The 21,028-nt window shown below is 36.8% G+C and overlaps 1 protein-coding gene across 1 annotated transcript in view; it reads right to left on the minus strand.

The window, feature by feature from the left end:
• The window catches only part of LOC139977749 (uncharacterized), a 90,370-nt gene that overhangs the window by 65,057 nt on the left and 4,285 nt on the right, over positions 1-21,028 (minus strand). Inside the window, exon 3 of the mRNA XM_071987339.1 lies at positions 18,840-20,359. Coding sequence (XP_071843440.1) covers positions 18,840-20,359 — 1,520 coding nt within the window. The remainder of the gene's footprint in view (positions 1-18,839; positions 20,360-21,028) is intronic.

The raw sequence follows: 21,028 nt of genomic DNA on the forward strand, positions 1-21,028 counted from the left end.
CAGTCACATAGTATCGAATCTGCTAGAAAATGTTAGATAATAGTCATGGCAATAGACTTTCTATTAGGGATGCACCGGATATCCGGTCTGGCCGGACTATCCGGCCGGATAGTGAGAAATTATCCGGTTCCGGTTCCGGCCGGATAATTTTCAAAATCCGGCCGGATCTTTTTCAAAATCTGGCCTGAATTATTCCTTAAATAGGTGTTGGTATTAACTTATATAAATGTAAACTATTTCCAAAAATTAATAAAAACATTCAAAGTATGGAAAAATTAGGTTTAACATGTTTAATTTAATTTTCTCGATGGTCTGACCCACTGTTTCTAAAGATCAACCAAAATAATACAACTACTGTAATAATACGAAGCTATATACAACAAATACAGTTTGCAGTGAAATCATTTCTTGCAGCCTTCATCAGTTTAATATTGTGCAGTTAAATTAGACCATATATACTTATCAGTCAAAATACTGTTCCATTGAATCTTTACTTTCCCATTATTGTTGGCATTCTCTTGGATATCTCTTGTTACCATGAAAGTTCCTAAAAGTTCATGAAAAACCTAAATCATTAAGTGCTCTTATGAACATTCAATTCCATTTTAAAGGATAGATAAAAGATAGATAAGAAGTTTCTCCACTTCTGGAAAGATACAATGCTTTTTATTTTTTATTTTACAGATAATATTGCAGTGTAAAAATTTGTTACCAAATAATGAATAATAAAAGACAATTCTAAATCCAGATAGTAGTGTTATTACAACAATTAAATAACCTTTTTATTCAGTATAAAGTATGAGATTTGTGAAATGTAGCTTCCCGTTTTAAAACAAACTTCATAGGTAGTATGCAGTATTTTTCCAGCAAAAAAATTTACATACTGTACTGTATCAAGCTTGTCAACAATTATATTGTAGTTATTTTATTAAAGAATGTAGATTACACCACTTCAAGTCATATTTAATCTCATAAATGGGGTCTTAATTTCACCTTCTTTATAATATGCGTATACCTCACCTAAGATTTGCTCCTTGTTTCATACTTCTACTTCCTATTAATGATTTTCTTTTGTTTAAAAAAATCCGGTTCCGGCCGGATTTTATCCGGCCGGATTTCATGTACTATCCGGCAAAATCCGGTTCCGGCCGGATCCAAAAATTTGGATCCGGTGCATCCCTACTTTCTATGTTTTATAGAGTTTGTTATAGTAATGAACATTGTTTGTAAGATCAGATGTATATCTACTAAAGTCTAAAATTGATGTAATACCTAACACTGACGTTCCAGTAGAGAGGACTTTCCTTGTTTTTGTGAGATCTCTAAGATAATGGTCATAGATGGGTTTGTATCATTTAGTGGTATTATTCTGTTCCACCCTTCCCCTTATGACCATATTTTCAATACTGATTTTTCTTCATTGTTGATTTATAAAGGTAACAGTATTCCATATTTCATTGTCGCAATATGCTATGATGGTTCATTCACTGGCTACTTATGTGCTATATTATTTACTTACAGTACCATAAATTCAATAACTAAGTTTATCCACTCCCTTTTTCTTTGTATTGGGGGGGGGGGCGGGTCAGCATGACATATAAAATGTTTAAGCTTTGTGCTAATGTGAGTTATGTTGTTATGCTGTGTAATGAATTGATTGGCATACATATTGGGTTGATAGATATACTGTACATGGTATGTATAATGGGTTGATAGGCACATATGGTATGTATAATGGGTTGATTGGCATACATGGTATGTATAATGGGTTGATTGGCATACATTGTATGTATAATGGGTTGATTGGTATTCATGGTATTTATAATGAGTTGATTGGCACACATGGTATGTATAATGGGTTGATTGGCATACATGGTGTGTATAATGGGTTGATTGGCATACATGGTATGTATAATGTGTTGATTGGTATACATGGTATGTATAATGGGTTGATTGGTATACGTGGTATGTATAATGAGTTGATTGGTATACATGGTATGTATAATGGGTTGATTGGTATACATGGTGTGTATAATGAGTTGATTGGCATACATGGTATGTATAATGGGTTGATTGGCATACATGGTATGTATAATGGGTTGATTGGTATACATGGTATGTATAATGGGTTGATTGGTATTCATGGTATTTATAATGAGTTGATTGGCACACATGGTATGTATAATGGGTTGATTGGCATACATGGTGTGTATAATGGGTTGATTGGCATACATGGTATGTATAATGTGTTGATTGGTATACATGGTATGTATAATGAGTTGATTGGTATACATGGTATGTATAATGAGTTGATTGGTATACATGGTATGTATAATGGGTTGATTGGTATACATGGTGTGTATGAGTTGATTGGCATACATGGTATGTATAATGGGTTGATTGGCATACATGGTATGTATAATGGGCTGATTGTCATACATGGTATGCATAATGAGTTGATTGTCATACATGGTATTTATAATGAATTGATTGGCATACATGGTATGTATAATGGGTTGATTGGCATACATGGTGTGTATAATGGGTTGATTGGCATACATGGTATGTATAATGGGTTGATTGGCATACAAGGCATGTATAATGGGTTGATTGGCATACATGTTATGTATAATGTCGGGTGGCATTTTGACATACATGGTATGCATAATGGGTTGATTGGCATACATGGTATGTATACTGAGTTGATTGGTATACATGGTATGTATAATGAGTTTATTTGTATACATGGTATGTATAATGAGTTGATTGGTATACATGTTATGTATAATGGGTTGATTGGCATACATGGTATGCATAATGGGTTGATTGGTATACATGGTATGTATGATGAGTTGATTGGTATACATGGTATGTATCATGGGTTGATTGGTATACATGGTGTGTATAATGAGTTGATTGGCATACATGGTATGTATAATGAGTTGATTGGCATACATGGTATTTATACTGAGTTGATTGGCATACATGGTATGTATAATGAGTTGATTTGTATACATGGTATGTATAATGAGTTGATTGGTATACATGGTATGTATAATGGGTTGATTGGCATACATGGTATGCATAATGGGTTGATTGGTATACATGGTATGTGTAATGAGTTGATTGTCATACATGGTATGTATAATGAATTGATTGTCATACATGGTATGTATAATGGGTTGATTGGTATACATGGTATGTATAATGGGTTGATTGGTATACATAGTATGTATAATGGGTTGGTTGGTATTCATGGTATTTATAATGAGTTGATTGGCACACATGGTATGTATAATGGGTTGATTGGCATACATGGTGTGTATAATGGGTTGATTGGCATACATGGTATGTATAATGTGTTGATTGGTATACATGGTATGTATAATGAGTTGATTGGTATGTATAATGAGTTGATTGGTATACATGGTATGTATAATGGGTTGATTGGTATACATGGTGTGTATAATGAGTTGATTGGCATACATGGTATGTATAATGGGTTGATTGGCATACATGGTATGTATATGGGTTGATTGGTATACATGGCATTTATAATGAGTTGATTGTCATACATGGTATTTATAATGAATTGATTGGCATACATGGTATGGTTAATGGGTTGATTGGCATACATGGTATGTATAATGGGTTGATTGGTATACATGGTATGTATAATTGGTTGATTGGTATACATGGTATTTATAATGAGTTGATTGGCATACATGGTATGTATAATGAGTTGATTGGCATACATGGTATGTATAATGGGTTGATTGGCATACATGGTATGTATAATGGGTTGATTGGCATACATGGCATGTATAATGGGTTGATTGGCATACATGGTATGTATGTCGGGTGGCATTTTGACATACATGGTATGTATAATGGGTTGATTGGCATACATGGTATGTATAATGGGTTGATTGGCATACATGGTATGTATAATGGGCTGATTGGCATACATGGCATGTATAATGGGTTGATTGGCATACATGGTATGTATAATGTCGAGTGGCATTTTGACATACATGGTATGCATAATGGGTTGATTGGCATACATGGTATGTATAATGAGTTGATTGGCATACATGGTATGTATAATGAGTTGATTTGTATACATGGTATGTATAATGAGTTGATTGGTATACATGGTATGTATAATGGGTTGATTGGCATACATGGTATGCATAATGGGTTGATTGGTATACATGGTATGTATAATGAGTTGATTGTCATACATGGTATGTATAATGAATTGATTGGCATACATGGTATGTATAATGGGTTTATTGGCATACATGGTATGTATAATGTGTTGATTGTCATACATGGCATGTATAATGTGTTGATTGTCATACATGGTATGTATAATGAGTTGATTGGTATACATAATATGTATAATGAGTTGATTGGTATACATGGTATGTATAATGAGTTGATTGGTATACATGGTATGTAAAATGAGTTGATTGGTATACATGGTATGTAATGTCGAGTGGCATTTTGACATACATGGTATGCATAATGGGTTGATTGGCATACATAGTATGTATAATGAGTTGGTTGGTATACATGGTATGCATAATGAGTTGATTGGAATACATGGTATGTATCATGGGTTGATTGGTATGCAGGGTTGTCACCAGACCATTTTTAGAGCCGGGTAATTTGTGACAGTGGTGATCCGCGTCCTGGGGGAGGGGTATAAAGGGAGGGGGACACCCCCTCCCTTTTGAAAAAAAATCAAATCCTGATGGTGCCTGCATGCAAAATGGTTGCATTTAGAAAGGGTTTTGATCCTCAAAATTCTCCTGAGATACCTTTGTTTTTTCATGTGGATCACTGAATTTTCCTGGGATGTTTTTTGGTATTTTTTGTATTTAGAGCCCCTCATCACTCACCCCAGTGTTATTGTTCCAAATGCACATTGTTCTCATTTAGTATGCATGACCATTAAATCCCCAAAAAAGGAATTCACATTTTACCTGTACGGCAGTGTACGCGGGAAATCATTGGTACAGCAGGCTGTCGTCTGATGATTTGCATGCTACAGTACTGTACAACATTCTTACAATGTGCGTGAAACACTTGTTCTTAGTTAAACTTGGCAGATCGCCAAGAAACGATTGGCAGTGGAACGTCTCTACATGCATAGCTAAACAGCGAACAGTATCCAATGCACCGAGTCTTGTCTCGACATGTTTTTCGAACAGTACTCAGTGCAACGTTTCCTAGCCTAATATGCCTTAATTACACACAAAACGCGAGGCCTAATGTTACTACTAAAGATGATATGTTACCCCGAAAGGATAAGGCACGAAGTTTCCTTCTTGCTTTTTATTACTTCTGGTAACCAGAACATATCGGGGAATAAAATAAACATGTAAAAAAAGGTTTTGCCCTTCAACATGAAACTATTCTCGTTTAAAACTTTCTTTCAGTCAAAGTTCGTGAACTTCATACTCGTACTCGTAGGCCTACTCTGGATGTTTACAATAAACAATTGCATATAACGTGTGTTGGTTACAAGCGATCGGTTTACGCTACCTCCACGCTATGAATAGCGTTGTATCGATCGGTTCACTCCCATTGTGTCGGGGGTGAATAGCAAGCGAGGGGAATTTGCGTTCCTTTATTTGGAGTGCGGGGAAAGTAGCGTTCCTTTATTAGGAGCGGGGTTAATTACAGATAAGCTGCGTTTTGCACTGAATCGCGCTAATCTTTACCAAGTTACTTATTGGCGGTACTGTAGGCTAATTTGTGCCGGGCGGTAAGGCTGAAATTGACCTTAAGTACCGGGCGGAAATTTTGAGAGCTGGGTAGCGCCACCCGGCGTGGTGACAACCCTGATGGTATGTATAATGAGTTGATTGGCATACATGGTATGTATAATGAATTGATTGTTATACATGGTATGTATAATGAGTTGATTGGTATACATGGTATGTATAATGAGTTGATTGTCCTACATGATATGTATAATGAGTTGATTGGTATACATGGTATGTATAATAAGTTGATTGGTATACGTGGTATGTATAATGAGTTGATTGGTATACATGGTATGTATGAGTTGATTGGTATACATGGTATGTATAATGAGTTGATTGGTATACATGGTATGTATAATGGGTTGATTGGTATACATGGTGTGTATAATGAGTTGATTGGTATACATGGTATGTATAATGGGTTGCTTGGTATACATGGTGTGTATAATGAGTTGATTGGCATACATGGTATGTATAATGGGTTGATTAGTATACATGGTATGTATAAAGGGTTGATTGGCATACATGGTATGTAAAATGGGTCGATTGGTATACATGGTATGTATAACGATTTGATTGGTATACATGGTATGCATAATGGGTTGATTGGTATACATGGTATTTATAATGAGTTGATTGGTATACATGGTATGCATAATGGGTTGATTGTCATACATGGCATGTATAATGGGTTGATTGGCATACATGGTATGTATAATGTCGGGTGGCATTTTGACATACATGGTATGTATAATGGGTTGATTGGCATACATGGTATGTATACTGAGTTTATTTGTATACATGGTATGTATAAGGAGTTTATTTGTATACATGGTATGTATAATGAGTTGATTGGTATACATGTTATGTATAATGGGTTGATTGGCATACATGGTATGCATAATGGGTTGATTGGTATACATGGTATGTATAATGAGTTGATTGTCATACATGGTATGTATAATGAATTGATTGGCATACATGGTATGTATAATGGGTTGATTGGTATACATGGTACAGTATGTATAATGGGTTGATTGGTATACATGGTATGTATAATGGGTTGATTGGTATTCATGGTATTTATAATGAGTTGATTGGCACACATGGTATGTATAATGGGTTGATTGGCATACATGGTGTGTATAATGGGTTGATTGGCATACATGGTATGTATCATGTGTTGATTGGTATACATGGTATGTATAATGAGTTGATTGGTATACATGGTGTGTATAATGAGTTGATTGGCATACATGGTATGTATGATGGGTTGATTGGTATACATGGTGTGTATAATGAGTTGATTGGCACACATGGTATGTATAATGGGTTGATTGGCATACATGGTATGTATAATGGGTTGATTGGTATACATGGCATTTATAATGAGTTGATTGTCATACATGGTATTTATAATGAATTGATTGGCATACATGGTATGTATAATGGGTTGATTGGCATACATGGTATGTATAATGGGTTGATTCGTATACATGGTATGTATAATGGGTTGATTGGTATACATGGTATTTAAAATGATTTGATTGGCATACATGGTATGTATAATGGGTTGATTGGCATACATGGTATGTATAAAACTGTTAAATTTCGCCTGGTTAATTCAACGTTTTACACCACGATTTCATGGACTATATTTTTGATTGGTTTATTCAATGCATCAGTGATGCAGTCGTTTTCAAATTTTATCGAGAAAGTTTATTTTACGCTTGTGATATTTTTAACATTTGTTTACGTTTCGTTGGATTGGCCTATCACTATGCCTAATATTAAGCCTAACCTACACAGTTACAGTAGGCAGGAGCTCATCGATCTCCGTACAATACCGCGGTCTTTACCGTTGAGCCATGAGACTATCGACCGAATAATTACAAATGGGATTACTGCTTCAAATCGCTTTAAAAATCGCCGGACAAAGAGAGGAACCAAGAGAGGGGTGAAAAGGCGGCGGATACCGGTAATTATTACTTCACCTAATTATCAGGGCCGTCTTAAGAGATCACCGGGCCCTGGGCCCGGTAATGGAGCGGGGCCCCTCAATCAAGTGAGTTCGAAAAAAAGTCGCGTGAAAAATTGACATCCTTGACAATCGCTCAAGAATACACATGCCTGCATCTACCACCCCTCCCCATAGACGTAGGAGCCTCATTTGATTGGGGGGGGGGGCTGTAACGACTTGCCCGAAAAATATAACCAAAAGTTTTCACGCGCTCCGCGCGCGTTCCACGTGTCAATGTGCATATCATCACATGCCAATAACATAAAATCATTTTCCGTGTTCCATATTGGTTAGAATTATTGGGAAGTCGTTACAACAATAATGATAATAATTATATAAGTTAAACCATTGGAAACACATTGCAAATTCTTCTTCTTTCAGTAGGTGCCAGTGGCGGAGCTAGTGGTATTGGTCAGGGGGAGAGAATGGTCTGTAGGGGCGCTTTCGACACTATCTAAGCGGAGCGCCACTACAGGTTGGCGCGGAGCGTACAGAAATTTTTTAAGTAAAGATACTCCCTAGATCGCCGGAATTGACCCTTTCCATGCCTTGCTAATTTGCAGATAAACAAAAAATAAATATGTGTCATCGCCATTTGTCAGAAAATTGCACCAACAAAATGTGACAAAGGTATTTGAGAGCGCAATAAAAAGGTCAATAATCGCGAATGAGTAAAAAGTGGTAAAAAGCTGAAAAGGGCGCCAGCAGTCCATTTGAGTCCGTCAGGGGGGGGGGCATCCCCCTGACTGTATGGAGGCTCCGCCACTGGTAGGTGTCCGAAAAATTCTCAGCATATTGCCCAAATTTACACCAAAAAAATTGAAAAACACACTGCAAATTATTCTTCTTTCAGTAGGTGCTCGAAAAAATCTCAGCATATTGCCCGAATGTTCACCAAAAAATATGAAAAACATATTGCAAATTATTCTTCTTTCAGTAGATGCCCGAAAAATTCTCAGCATATTGCCGAATTTTCACCCCAAAAAAATGAAAAACACACTGCAAATTATTCTTCTTCCAGTAGGTGCCCGAAAAATTCTCAGCATATTGCCCGAATTTTCACAGAAAAAAAAATTGCTTGGGGGCTGCAGCCCCCCCCCCCGCCCCATACGCCTATGCCCCTCCCTATGTTGCGCATAAAGCATAAAAATTTAGCTGAATAACATACGTGATATATCTAAAAGCTGAAATACATTATAGAAGAGTAATCTTCCAGTTGCCCTCCATCCCTTCCCTAACAATACTGGACTCACCATTTGTAACACCCTTGTGTTGAGTCTTTTAACTGGGGGAACTAACGGAACTTGCGGCATTTCTTGATCGTAGGCTGAAAGTCAATCTTTTTGAGGTGTTGTAAGCCTTCGGGCATTGTATATTCCAGGGTGTCCAACTCAGATTCGAATATTTAATGTCAAACTCTCAAGTGTTTCGTCAACTCTCGTCACAAGTTGTCAAGTATCGAATTCAATCAGGCATAATGGCCTATTCAATAAGTTTTCCTCCCAGATTAAGACATGGGGTTACTACGATTGCGGGGCCCCTGACATCGCGGGGCCCTGGGCCAGGGCCCAGTGGGCCCATGCCTTAAGACGGCCCTGCTAATTATGAGCTTTCCTGTGGACCTGGATCAAACACTGACAATCTGATTGCTATTGATTGTACAAAAGCCCCTAAACCCATCCAAACTGTTGTGGGAAACCGTGACCATACTAGGTCATATCAACAACAACAACAACAAAACCGCGGTATCGAAAATCAAAATCTATTGACAGTAAAGCGAATTTCCTCTTTTCACCGCAATCGCAAACTCTCCTTCAGCCTATGGAATGCCCGCTCCATCAACAACAAAATTGCGGCCTTGTGTAGTAGCATTGTTGAGAATGATACAGACATTTTCGCTGTAACAGAAACCTGGATTGGGGAACACCGTCGGACAATGTGCTGTGAGCGAATTTAAAGCGTCATTGAGCGGTTATAATGTTTATCAACGGCCCCGCGCAAACCGTAAAGGAGGTGGAGTAGCGCTCATTATTCGCTCCGATTATAAGGTGAAGAAGATGAACTCTGGATTGTTCAAATCCTTCGAACATGTTGATCTGACTGTCACAGTTAATGACGTCACCACACGAATCGTACTTATCTACCGGCCCCCACCATCAAGAACCAATGGTTGCAAAACTGCAGACTTTCTGGTTGAATTTGCATCATTTTTGGAGGTTTTAGTAATTGCACCAGGTCGCCTCATTATTTTTGGAGATTTCAACATCCATGTCGACAACGCTACAAATGGTGACGCCTTGAAATTCCATGATTTACTCTGTAGTATGAATCTTGTACAACTTGTTCGTGGATCGACCCATGCTAGCGGTCATACTTTGGACTTGGTAATCACCCGCTCGATCGAATCACCAATCTGCACCATCAGTGATGTCACCAATGACAACAGTCTACCTTCTGATCATAGCTTGATAAAATTCATCACGGACATTTCACGACCCCACGCGACAAAAACTACACGTGTTATACGGAACATTCGATCTATCCGAAGTGACCAGCTGGTAGAGGCGATTAAAAAATACAAGCCTGTTGACAGTGATGATGAGTACGGCATTTCAGTTGACACGTTATCAGTCAACTTCGGTAAGAAACTGTCTGACGTTATGGATATGCTTGCTCCTGCGAAAAAGAAGGTAATTGTGAACAAAGCTCGAGCTCCGTGGTACATAGATGAACTCCGACTTCTGAGGAATAATGTTCGCCGTTTAGAACGAGCTTGGCTCAGCTCACCGCTGGAGATTAACAAGCAAATATTCCATGGTGCCCGAATATCTTACCATGACGAATGCGAGAGAGCTAAAACTCAGTACCACCGTTCTCGCATACAGTCCGCCAACACCAGGAAACTGTTTGCCGTGGTTGATGAGATCACAGGAGACAAGAAGTCAACTGGTGCCATCCTACCTAAGCACAACGATCCCCAGCAAATGGCGCAAGATTTCTCAGACTTTTTCTGTGGGAAGATCAGTAAATTACGCGATACATTCCATGATGTTACAAAGCCAAGTTTACCACCGTGCCCACCTAGTCATAGCTTTTCGAACTTCAAGCCAATTACCCGTGACGACGCGACCAAATGTATTTCAGCTATGAACTCGAAATCTTCAGCGCTCGATCCGATGCCAACTCAGCTCGTTAAACTTTGCCTACCAGAACTAGTGGATGATCTCGTTAACATTGCCAACACTTCCTTCGAAGCAGGGACTGTTCCGCGACGTTTTAAACGCGCTCTTGTCAGACCATTATTGAAAAAGCCCGGACTGGATCCTGATGTTTTATCAAATTATCGTCCCGTTTCCAACCTTTTATTTGAACATAAATTTTTAGAGAACATGTGTTTTAATCAAATTGATGAATATTTTAACCAATTCTCTCTTTATTCGAAATTTCAATCTGCATACCGAAGAAACCATAGCACAGAAACCGCGTTGCTTCGTGTAAGAAATGACATTCTAGTTTCAATGGACAATTATAAAGAGTGCATTTTAGTCCTACTCGATCTTACCGCCGCATTCGATACAATTGACCACGATATTTTACTGCAGCGTTTGGAGCATCGGTTTGGCATAAATGGTATTGCTTTAAAGTGGTTCGATTCATATCTTCGAGAACGTACTCAACGTGTCTGTATTGACAATTGTTATTCGGACGATGAACCATTATTTTGCGGTGTACCACAGGGAAGCGGTCTTGGGCCGATTCTTTTTACCTTGTATACATCCCCACTCGAAGACATTATTTTAGCCAATGATATTGACTTTATGCTTTTTGCCGATGATACACAACTGTATTTTTCGTGTAAAAATCTATCTGACTGGAAATTCATACCTGAAAAATGCATAGATGATATTCGTGAGTGGATGGCAGCAAATCGACTTGTACTCAATGATAGCAAAACAGAAGTAATTCATTTTCACAGTAAGTTCCGAAAAGTTCAAGCAGACATATCTAGTTTCAGAGTTGGTGTTACTCATGTTAAACCCATTTCCGTTGTCAGAAATTTAGGAGTGCAATTTGATGAATTTAGTTCTATGTCAAGTCATGTTTCAAAAATTTGTCAGTCAGCATCATACTCATTGTATCGTATTGGGAAAATTCGTAAGCTCTTAGATCGCACAAGCACAGAAAGATTAATTCATGCATTTGTTACATCGCACCTTGATTATTGTAATAGTTTATTATATGGAATTGAGCAACAGCAACTGGCACGTCTTCAATTGATTCAAAACTCGGCAGCACGCATGGTTACACGGAGCAGGAGGCACGAACACATCACACCCATATTGATTGACCTTCATTGGTTACCTGTCTCCGCAAGGATCGAATTTAAGTCTCTAGTTATAACTTACAATATTATAAATGGCACTGCCCCTCACTATCTTGGCTCTCTGATCAGTCGTCAGGCTCTTCCAGAGCCCATGCAGATTGCAAATCGCACACGACAGAGGAACAGACATTCTATGGAGATACGACTAGAGCCTGGCAGATTCGCCCAAAAAAGCTTTGGCGCACGATCCTTTGCCTATTTTGCACCTGATCTATGGAATGCACTCCCCAATGACATCAGGGCAGCTCCATCATTAAATGTTTTTAAGGCACACCTTAAAACTCACCTTTTTCGAAAGTATTATTCTTTTTAAGCCTCCAGTCATATTGATTGTGTTACCATCTTGCCATGTTTTGATTGTTTTATATTGAAATTTATTTTCTATTTTTGTTTTGATAGTCTTATTGTTGCTATTTCTTCGGCTGTAATAGTTTAGTATTTTAGTTTTAATGTATGTTGTCATATTTTATTGCTTTTGTCTTTAATTTCTGAATTTTACTGTTTTTTATTAATTATTGTTAGTTATTTATTTCTGTAATTCTTAGGATGCAATATTTTTAGATTGTATTATTTTTAAGCTGTAATACTTTTTACGTTGTATTTTTTTTATGCGTTTCTGTGAAGCTGCTTTGAGATCATTCTTTTGATGTAAAGCGCTATATAAGAATAAATTATTATTATTATTATTATTATAATGGGTTGATTGGCATACATGGTATGTATAATGGGTTGATTGGCATACATGGCATGTATAATGGGTTGATTGGCATACATGGTATGTATAATGAGTTGATTGTCATACATGGTATTTAAAATGATTTGATTGGCATACATGGTATGTATAATGGGTTGATTGGCATACATGGTATGTATAATGGGTTGATTGGCATACATGGTATGCATAATGGGTTGATTGGCATACATGGCATGTATAATGGGTTGATTGGCATACATGGTATGTATAATGTCGGGTGGCATTTTGACATACATGGTATGCATAATGGGTTGATTGGCATACATGGTATGTATACTGAGTTGATTGGTATACATGGTATGTATAATGAGTTGATTTGTATACATGGTATGTATAATGAGTTGATTGGTATACATGTTATGTATAATGGGTTGATTGGCATACATAGTATGCATAATGGGTTGATTGGTATACATGGTATGTATAATGAGTTGATTGTCATACATGGTATGTATAATGAATTGATTGACATACATGGTATGTATAATGTGTTGATTGTCATACATGGTATGTATATTGAGTTGATTGGTATACATAATATGTATAATGGGTTGATTGGTATACATGGTATGTATAATGAGTTGATTGGCATACATGGTATGTATAATGAGTTGATCGTCATACATGATATGTATAATGAGTTGATTGGCATACACGGTATGTATAATGAGTTGATTGTCATACATGGTATGTATGAGTTGATTGTCATACATGGTATGTATAATGAGTTGATTGGCATATATGGTATGTATAAGTTTAGGTCAGGTGACCATACATCTGATTTCACATGATTAGTTATATCAACTTGACTGTTTAAAGTAAGCTGTGGTCAGTCAACAATTTTGTTCTGTCATATTTTTACTTTAATTGATGTCATGTTTTCAGTACCGACAGAAGGAGGTAACAGAACCTGTTCAGCTGCTCTCCAATCCACAAGATCACTCTTGTAAAAATGTCCTTATATTATTGTAACTTGAAGCTCTCAGATGCTTGCCATACACCGGACCTTCGTAATAAATTTAAAAAAATGGTGGTTTTTTTTATGAACAATGCTTCCTCAAGCGGCTGAGTGACCAATATATTAATGAATCGTGAATTGTGTTTAGGGCCAGATCATACAGAACATTAATTTGAAAGGTAATGTCAAACCTTATAACTGAAATGCATTGAATTCCAGTGACGGTTAGTTAAGGCTAATCACGTTTTAAATTAAAACGTATCTATGTTTCGTTAACATAAACTTACTATATTAATATGAACATATTTTTTTCACATCTAACCTACCTTTCTAATCAGGAACTTGCTTGCCTATTGTTATCGCTATTTACTTAGCCTGTACCACAAACTAAATTAATAACGTACTTTACTACCGTTGTATGACAGTCACTGTTTACACAACAAACAAATATAAAGATCATAAGAAGTACACCCCGTGGTATCGTATAATTGTTTCGTAGTTAGTTGATATGATCATTTTTACGTTATATGACTAGATATCTTTATAGATTGAGATAAAATGTTTCAGTTACATTACGTTTTAAATCATCTGGTTTAAAAAGATGGATAACGAAGATGTAATTTTTTTCTCACTGGGAAAAAAAGAGCCATACACAAAGAGATGCGTCACGATGAAATTTTTAGGACAGCTTTAAAGGGCCATCAAGATAAAAAATTACTTTTTCCTAACAAATTGGCCTTTTCTAAAACAGTATAACAGTATAAATTATATTCCGGAGCTAACGGCATCGATTAGTTTCATTCTGGTCATATGAACGGCATATGATACAGAATTGATTCATCCAAGCAGCAAAAGCCACACACACGGATGTCGTGTAAGGAAGGTAAATGATGACAGTAAAACTGATGATCAACTGAACACCACTTCTATGGCCCCGTTCAAACCTCGCAACCCCTTATACAAAATTCGCTGTTTCGCGGCCAGTTTTACAGTGATGCAGTTTAACAAGTATTTATTTTTATGTAAAATTAAATGAATTTGTTTGTAAATCAAAAACAAAGTCGAACAAATTAAGTAATACGACTATTGTAAATCAAGAGGCTAAATTAAAGAATGACTTTAGGCACTTGAAATGTAATATCGAAATGTTGTTGAAAATTAAAACACACTGCTGACAGTGCAGGTTGGATGTTTATAACACTTTTAATTTTTGAGAATGAGTAAAAGTAAACAAGTGAATTCCATGAATTAAAGTGACTGTACAATGTACCTTAATTATGTAGACTGTTGTTCCTCAGAAACTCATTGAAGAACAACACTTTATGGCGATAAGGGAAATATCTACCCTATATTACAAGAAGAGATATGTCATCCTTATATTACAATAAGAGATATGTCCAGCCTAGATTACACTAAGGGAAATGTTTCCACTAGATTTCAAAAGGGGATATGTTTACACTAGATTACGATAAGGGATACGCATACCTTAGATAACAATAGGGGATATGGTGTTTACACCAGAATACAATAAGAGATATGATATTACACCAGTCTTAAATAAGGGATTTATCTACCCTATATTACAATTTGTGATATGTTTACACTAGATTACAATAAGGGATATGATGCTAACACCAGGTTGCAATAAAAGATACGTCTACACCAGATGACAAAAAGGGGATATGATGTTTACACCAGATAACACAAAGGGATATGTTTAAACCAGATTACAATAAGGGTATGTCTACCTTAGATAAAATAAGGGTATGTATATGATACATTACAATAAGTGGTATGTTTAACCTAGATAACAATGAGGCGATTTCTCTCCCCTAAATTAAAATGAGGGATATGTCTATTTATAAAATGAGGGATATGTCCATCCTAGATTAAAATGAGGGATATGTCTACTCTAGATTACAATGAGGGATTTGTCTACCCTAGATAACATTAAGGGATATGATGTCTACACTATGTTACAATTAGATACATAATGTGTACACTATAGATAACGATATGGGATATGATGTTTACACTAGATAACAATATGGGATATGATGTTTACACACTATATTATAAGGAGGGATATGAAGTTAACACTTGCTTACAATAAGGGATATGAAGTTTACCCTAGCTTACAATAAGGGATATGAAGTTTACCCTAACTTACAATAAGGGATATGAAGTTTACCCTAGCTTACAATAAGGGCTATGATGTTTACACTAGATAACAATGTGGGATATGTCTACCCTTGATAACAATGTGGGATATGTCTACACTATATTAGTTATATATAACATTAGTTATATAATATATAAATCAATGAATTAATTTCCACATGCATTCCTGTAACAGACGGGGTGAATCGTCATCTCTGAAGACTTTAAGGAGAATTCCAGCGTATTAATATAGTTTTTTTTTTGGTGAATATCTTGAATTTCTCAATAGCAATAAGTAGGTATATTTCTAGCACTCATATATATATTTTTTGTTAAAGTACCGTCATGCAGTGTCCAATACGATGATAGGAACACCCTACGTCAAGTAAACACTAATTTCGAAATGTATAAAGCTTTATACTCTATATTTTTTCCTGCAATTACAACATAGCAATTTGAAAATTCAAATATATCGTGGAATCAATCTACACATTTTCTGACTTTGGTCTTTGTTAATTTTGTAAAAAATTTCAGATTAAACCTTTCTTTTCACATCTTCTACAAGGTTTCACATAACTACCGAGTGGTACGTCATTGAATCTTAAAGACCAACTATGGAGACTTTTCAATGAACATAAAATCCAACCATTTTGCATGTATGTAATCCCTAACTCACTCCAATTACATAGCTGTCATCAACTTTACCAATTTCCGACGTTAAATACGTGAAAAATGGGAAGTAACGTCAGCTTTTTAGGAAACCTATTTCAGACATTCCTGAAACATTCCTAAGACATCAGGTGACCATGTGACGTCACTGTTGGTATAACGCACTCACAACAATACTTTTAGTGTGTAAAGTTGTATACCTGAGCTGCCAAAAAAACATCAGCGATATTACTCCTTTTTCCCCCGAAATGCCAGAATTCTGTGTTGTTGGAGGTTGTAGTTATACCTCGGCCAAAAAAAGCATCAGCTTTTTTAGCTTTCTGAGTAGAAGAACCGACGTAAAACGCCGTAGACTTTGGATCAATTTTGTGAGACTCACGAGGAAAGATTTTTCAGCACCAGGAGTATCTCATGCCCATGAGTCCACATGCATAACCCTGCCTCTGTGTATGCTGCAAATGTCTCATTCTGAGAAACTTATATACTTTCGACAGCTGTGGCGGAGTACATAGCTAATGTGAAATTGACCCTTTCAAGTCTCCTCGTAAACACGCCCTGGCCGTTCTTACATGTAACATATCACGCATATGCAGACGGTGTATATAGACCGTGCCTATAGGGTAGCATTGTTAGTACATGTAGTGAGTTACAACTCCCACCGGGTATGTAAATATTCATGTTAGGATTTCTTCGCATTTATCCATGTCATTTGTAGTATTCCAGTATCGTGAGTTCGTGATACATGTGTTATATTGTCCGTTATGTTTGTTCCGGCATCTGCATGGTCCAAGGAGTGGAATAAAAACGGTACTATGTAGCGATCGGACGTTTTATTTCGTTAGTGACTGTCTTGTGATTGTGGGATGTTACTGGTCAAGGCCTGTTTCAACTAGACCTAACTCTATGCAACTACAAAAAGTCACGGTAGTATTTCGCCCAGGATTGAACGAGAAGCGTGGATTTGGATAGTCACTGCTAAATTTGGTTTATTGACAGGATACTTTTTCTGTGTTTGTACTTTTGTATATTAAAGCGAGTAAGTACTATGTTCAGCTTAAGCTTAGTCATGTATATGCTACCCTGATCGATTCGGGCCATCGTCGTCTCGTAGTTGTTCGATTATGTTTAGTGTTTTGGGGGGTAATTCGGTGACAGTAACGTAAACTATTTCCCCGTCACATATCAGGCATGAGGCATCTTTTAGGTCTATTCTTCTGTTCAGTTTACGGTATCTTGCGATCAAATTGTATTACGGAATCGGCAAGCTGCTTGCATGTTCTACAGTATATTGTACCGTACGTACCTATTGACGCTCCGCTATGTAAACGATGCTTCCATATGAGTGGAAATTTTGCTAATAAAATAACCCATTTTACTAAATTTTCTGCTTAAAATTTAACTAGTTGTTTACTTTCATATGTTCTTGTTTTAAGCTAACAGCTTTTTCAAACACTCGAAATTGGAAGTCAAATACAGTACAATTTTTCGCTATCATGTGTATAAACAGTGCCTATATCAGCGTTTGATTTTCGAGGTATATACATTATGACGTCACACGATGACCAGAGGCTACTTTGGGTCAATCTCTGTTTCAGACATTCCAGAGGTTCATGTCACGTGACTACCCAAAATGTCCATTTTCGTGGTCGTTTTTTGATGGGTTATAGTAGGTTTTCGAAGATTATTTTGTACACATGTTGATTATGGGTATGTAATCTCCTAAATTAATGGAAAATTCCCCCTCCCCCCCCCCCCCCAAAAAAAAACGTCTCCATACTTGGTCTTTAAGTTCCTTTCCACGATTTGGAGAAGGTCATGTTGAGAAAAGAATAAAGCAAATTGTTGTACGGGCCTGTGTAGATTCGATCAGTAATCTCTCAGTTGTGGCGTGTAATTGATAATTTGTGACATCCTCTTGGTGGGCTGTGTAGTTTAATGAATATACATTTATTTAGATTTGTCTGTCACTGAACCTAACGTAAACATTCATGAAGTGGAGTTTGTTTTAAATTATGTTGTTGTTGATATTGATTTTTGTGTATGTTTAGTTAATCGATCAGCATCACGTTGTTTTGGTATAGTTGACAGGAAGTAATATATATGATCAACATACTTACATCCAATCTAGATGCAATCTCCAAGAGCTGGATGGTGGATCTCTGAAGAAGTTTGCTGTCCTTGTTCCAGATCTGAACTTCCTTTGAACACAGATCCCTGACGGTGTCCTTGATTCCATCTACCTCACCAGTTTGCTCCAGGATGCAGAGGATGGCAAACTTATCACCGTCTTCCCTGCTCTTCAAGTATTCTATTATTCTCTTCCCAACGGCTGGGCTAATCCCACAGGTGAATCGATAGAGGTACTGAAGATTAAATGGATCCACTTTATCAAGAACATTCTTCAGCTCAGATGCATTTCTTGTGGCAACTACAATTTCTACCAGTCTAAAAGACGCAAACCATTCACAGAATAGTTGATGATAGAACCTTACGTCAGTCCTTGTCTGTATGTCTGCAGTAGAAGTCTGTTCGTTTGTCACATTATACACTTCTTCCTCTACCAAGATACCGACTGCATTATAATGTCTATAAAACCCTTGACCCAGCCGTGTACAGAGACCATCCTTACGCCATGATAACTGTTGGTTTTCACCGCAGAGACCTTCAAATGCCACTTTACTAAGTTCAGTGAATTTCAGCTCATATGTAACATTGTGTGGTCTCGTGTTCCTATCCATTGATTTATTGCTCTTGTGACTATGGAAACACTTCATCATGTAGCGGAAAAACTCTGTGACTGAATTAAATCTCATAAAAAGTACTTTCTCGTGAGTCATGTGAGAAAACATAACAAACAAAAGAGGCACCTGACATAGGGCATCAAGGATCGGGTTGGACTTTAAAGCGCGCTTAATTTTAGCAACGCTTTCTTCGTCTTCCCCAGTAACAGCCTTGCGAATGTACTGGTCACGTGCCTTTTCGTCAAAGCCAACTAACCTCACTAGCTTTGTGTTTTCTTTGTCATAATCTTTCGGAAGATATCTGGTTGTCAGGGTAACATCAATATTCCCAAACAGATTGCTGGTAATGATACGTCCTACGTCACTTCCGGTAGCTCCGTCCCTATCTGGAAACTCATCATACCCGTCCAGGAGTACCTCAACAGAAGAACAACTTTCAATGATATCTTTAATATCAGTAGATTTGATACGAGGATCTTTTGGTCCTAAGAACAGTTTAATTGCTTGATAGATTGATATCTTGCTGTTCAGCTGCCTCAACCGGAGAAGAATTAGAATCTCTACGTCTTTAAAAGGTGAATCCTTTACACCATTGCACCAATCATAGGCGAGCTGTAGGGTCACTGTTGACTTACCATACCCGGCTTCTGCTTCTATGATGCGCCGTTTGGCTTTCACTCGAGGGTCTGTGAAGATATCTTTGTACGATTCCACACGTAACCATGATCCTTCTTTCTCCTTCGTCGCTCCTTCAAAAACATTTATCTCTGTACCGCCCTCAACAAATACCTTGTCAACACAATAAAGTCTGTCCTTTATGTACGGTATGGGCTGGATTGCGTCATATTGTAGTTTATACCTTCTCTTCAGAGAATTGATGAGTATGGACTTTTTGTCTAAAAAGAGAACAAAATGTTGATTTGTAAACATTATTTTTGGGACAATAGACTGCCCTGGAAACAATTATAGTGGGCAAACTGTTTCATGTCAATGTGAGCAACAAAAGTATATACCAGTTAAATCGGAGTAATGTGCAAATTTATATCTCCTTATATGCGTTCATATCTACATATCATACTTCAAATCAGTTAGGTCAAATTTATAAGGTAGATGTCGATTTCAACTGGTATAATTCACTTCGAATTCAGTAAATGTTGACTTAATTGGCCCTTTGTGAATTAAGTTATAATAACATAAATATTTATTACTTTGCTCTCGATCTGATACAAGTAGATTACCATTTCATTCCCCTTTTTTGGAACAAACGTGAACATTTTATATCTGAACTCAGTCCTGCCTAGCAGTTTAGGAGTCAAAAGTACGACATGGTTTGGTGCATTTGATTGCATGTACATAAGGTAATTTTAGTACAGTGTGTTATAATATCTCACCATGTCACATAAGTCACTCAATCAGTTTGATAACACCAAATTGAATCTAGCTTTTTATTTAAAACAAATATATATATATATATATATATATATATATATATATATATATATATATATATATATATATATATATATATATATATATATATATATATATATACCGGTACTTTTAAA

The sequence above is a fragment of the Apostichopus japonicus genome, chromosome 12 (genome assembly GCF_037975245.1).
Source record: "Apostichopus japonicus isolate 1M-3 chromosome 12, ASM3797524v1, whole genome shotgun sequence".
In the NCBI taxonomy this organism is placed as follows: domain Eukaryota; kingdom Metazoa; phylum Echinodermata; class Holothuroidea; order Aspidochirotida; family Stichopodidae; genus Apostichopus; species Apostichopus japonicus.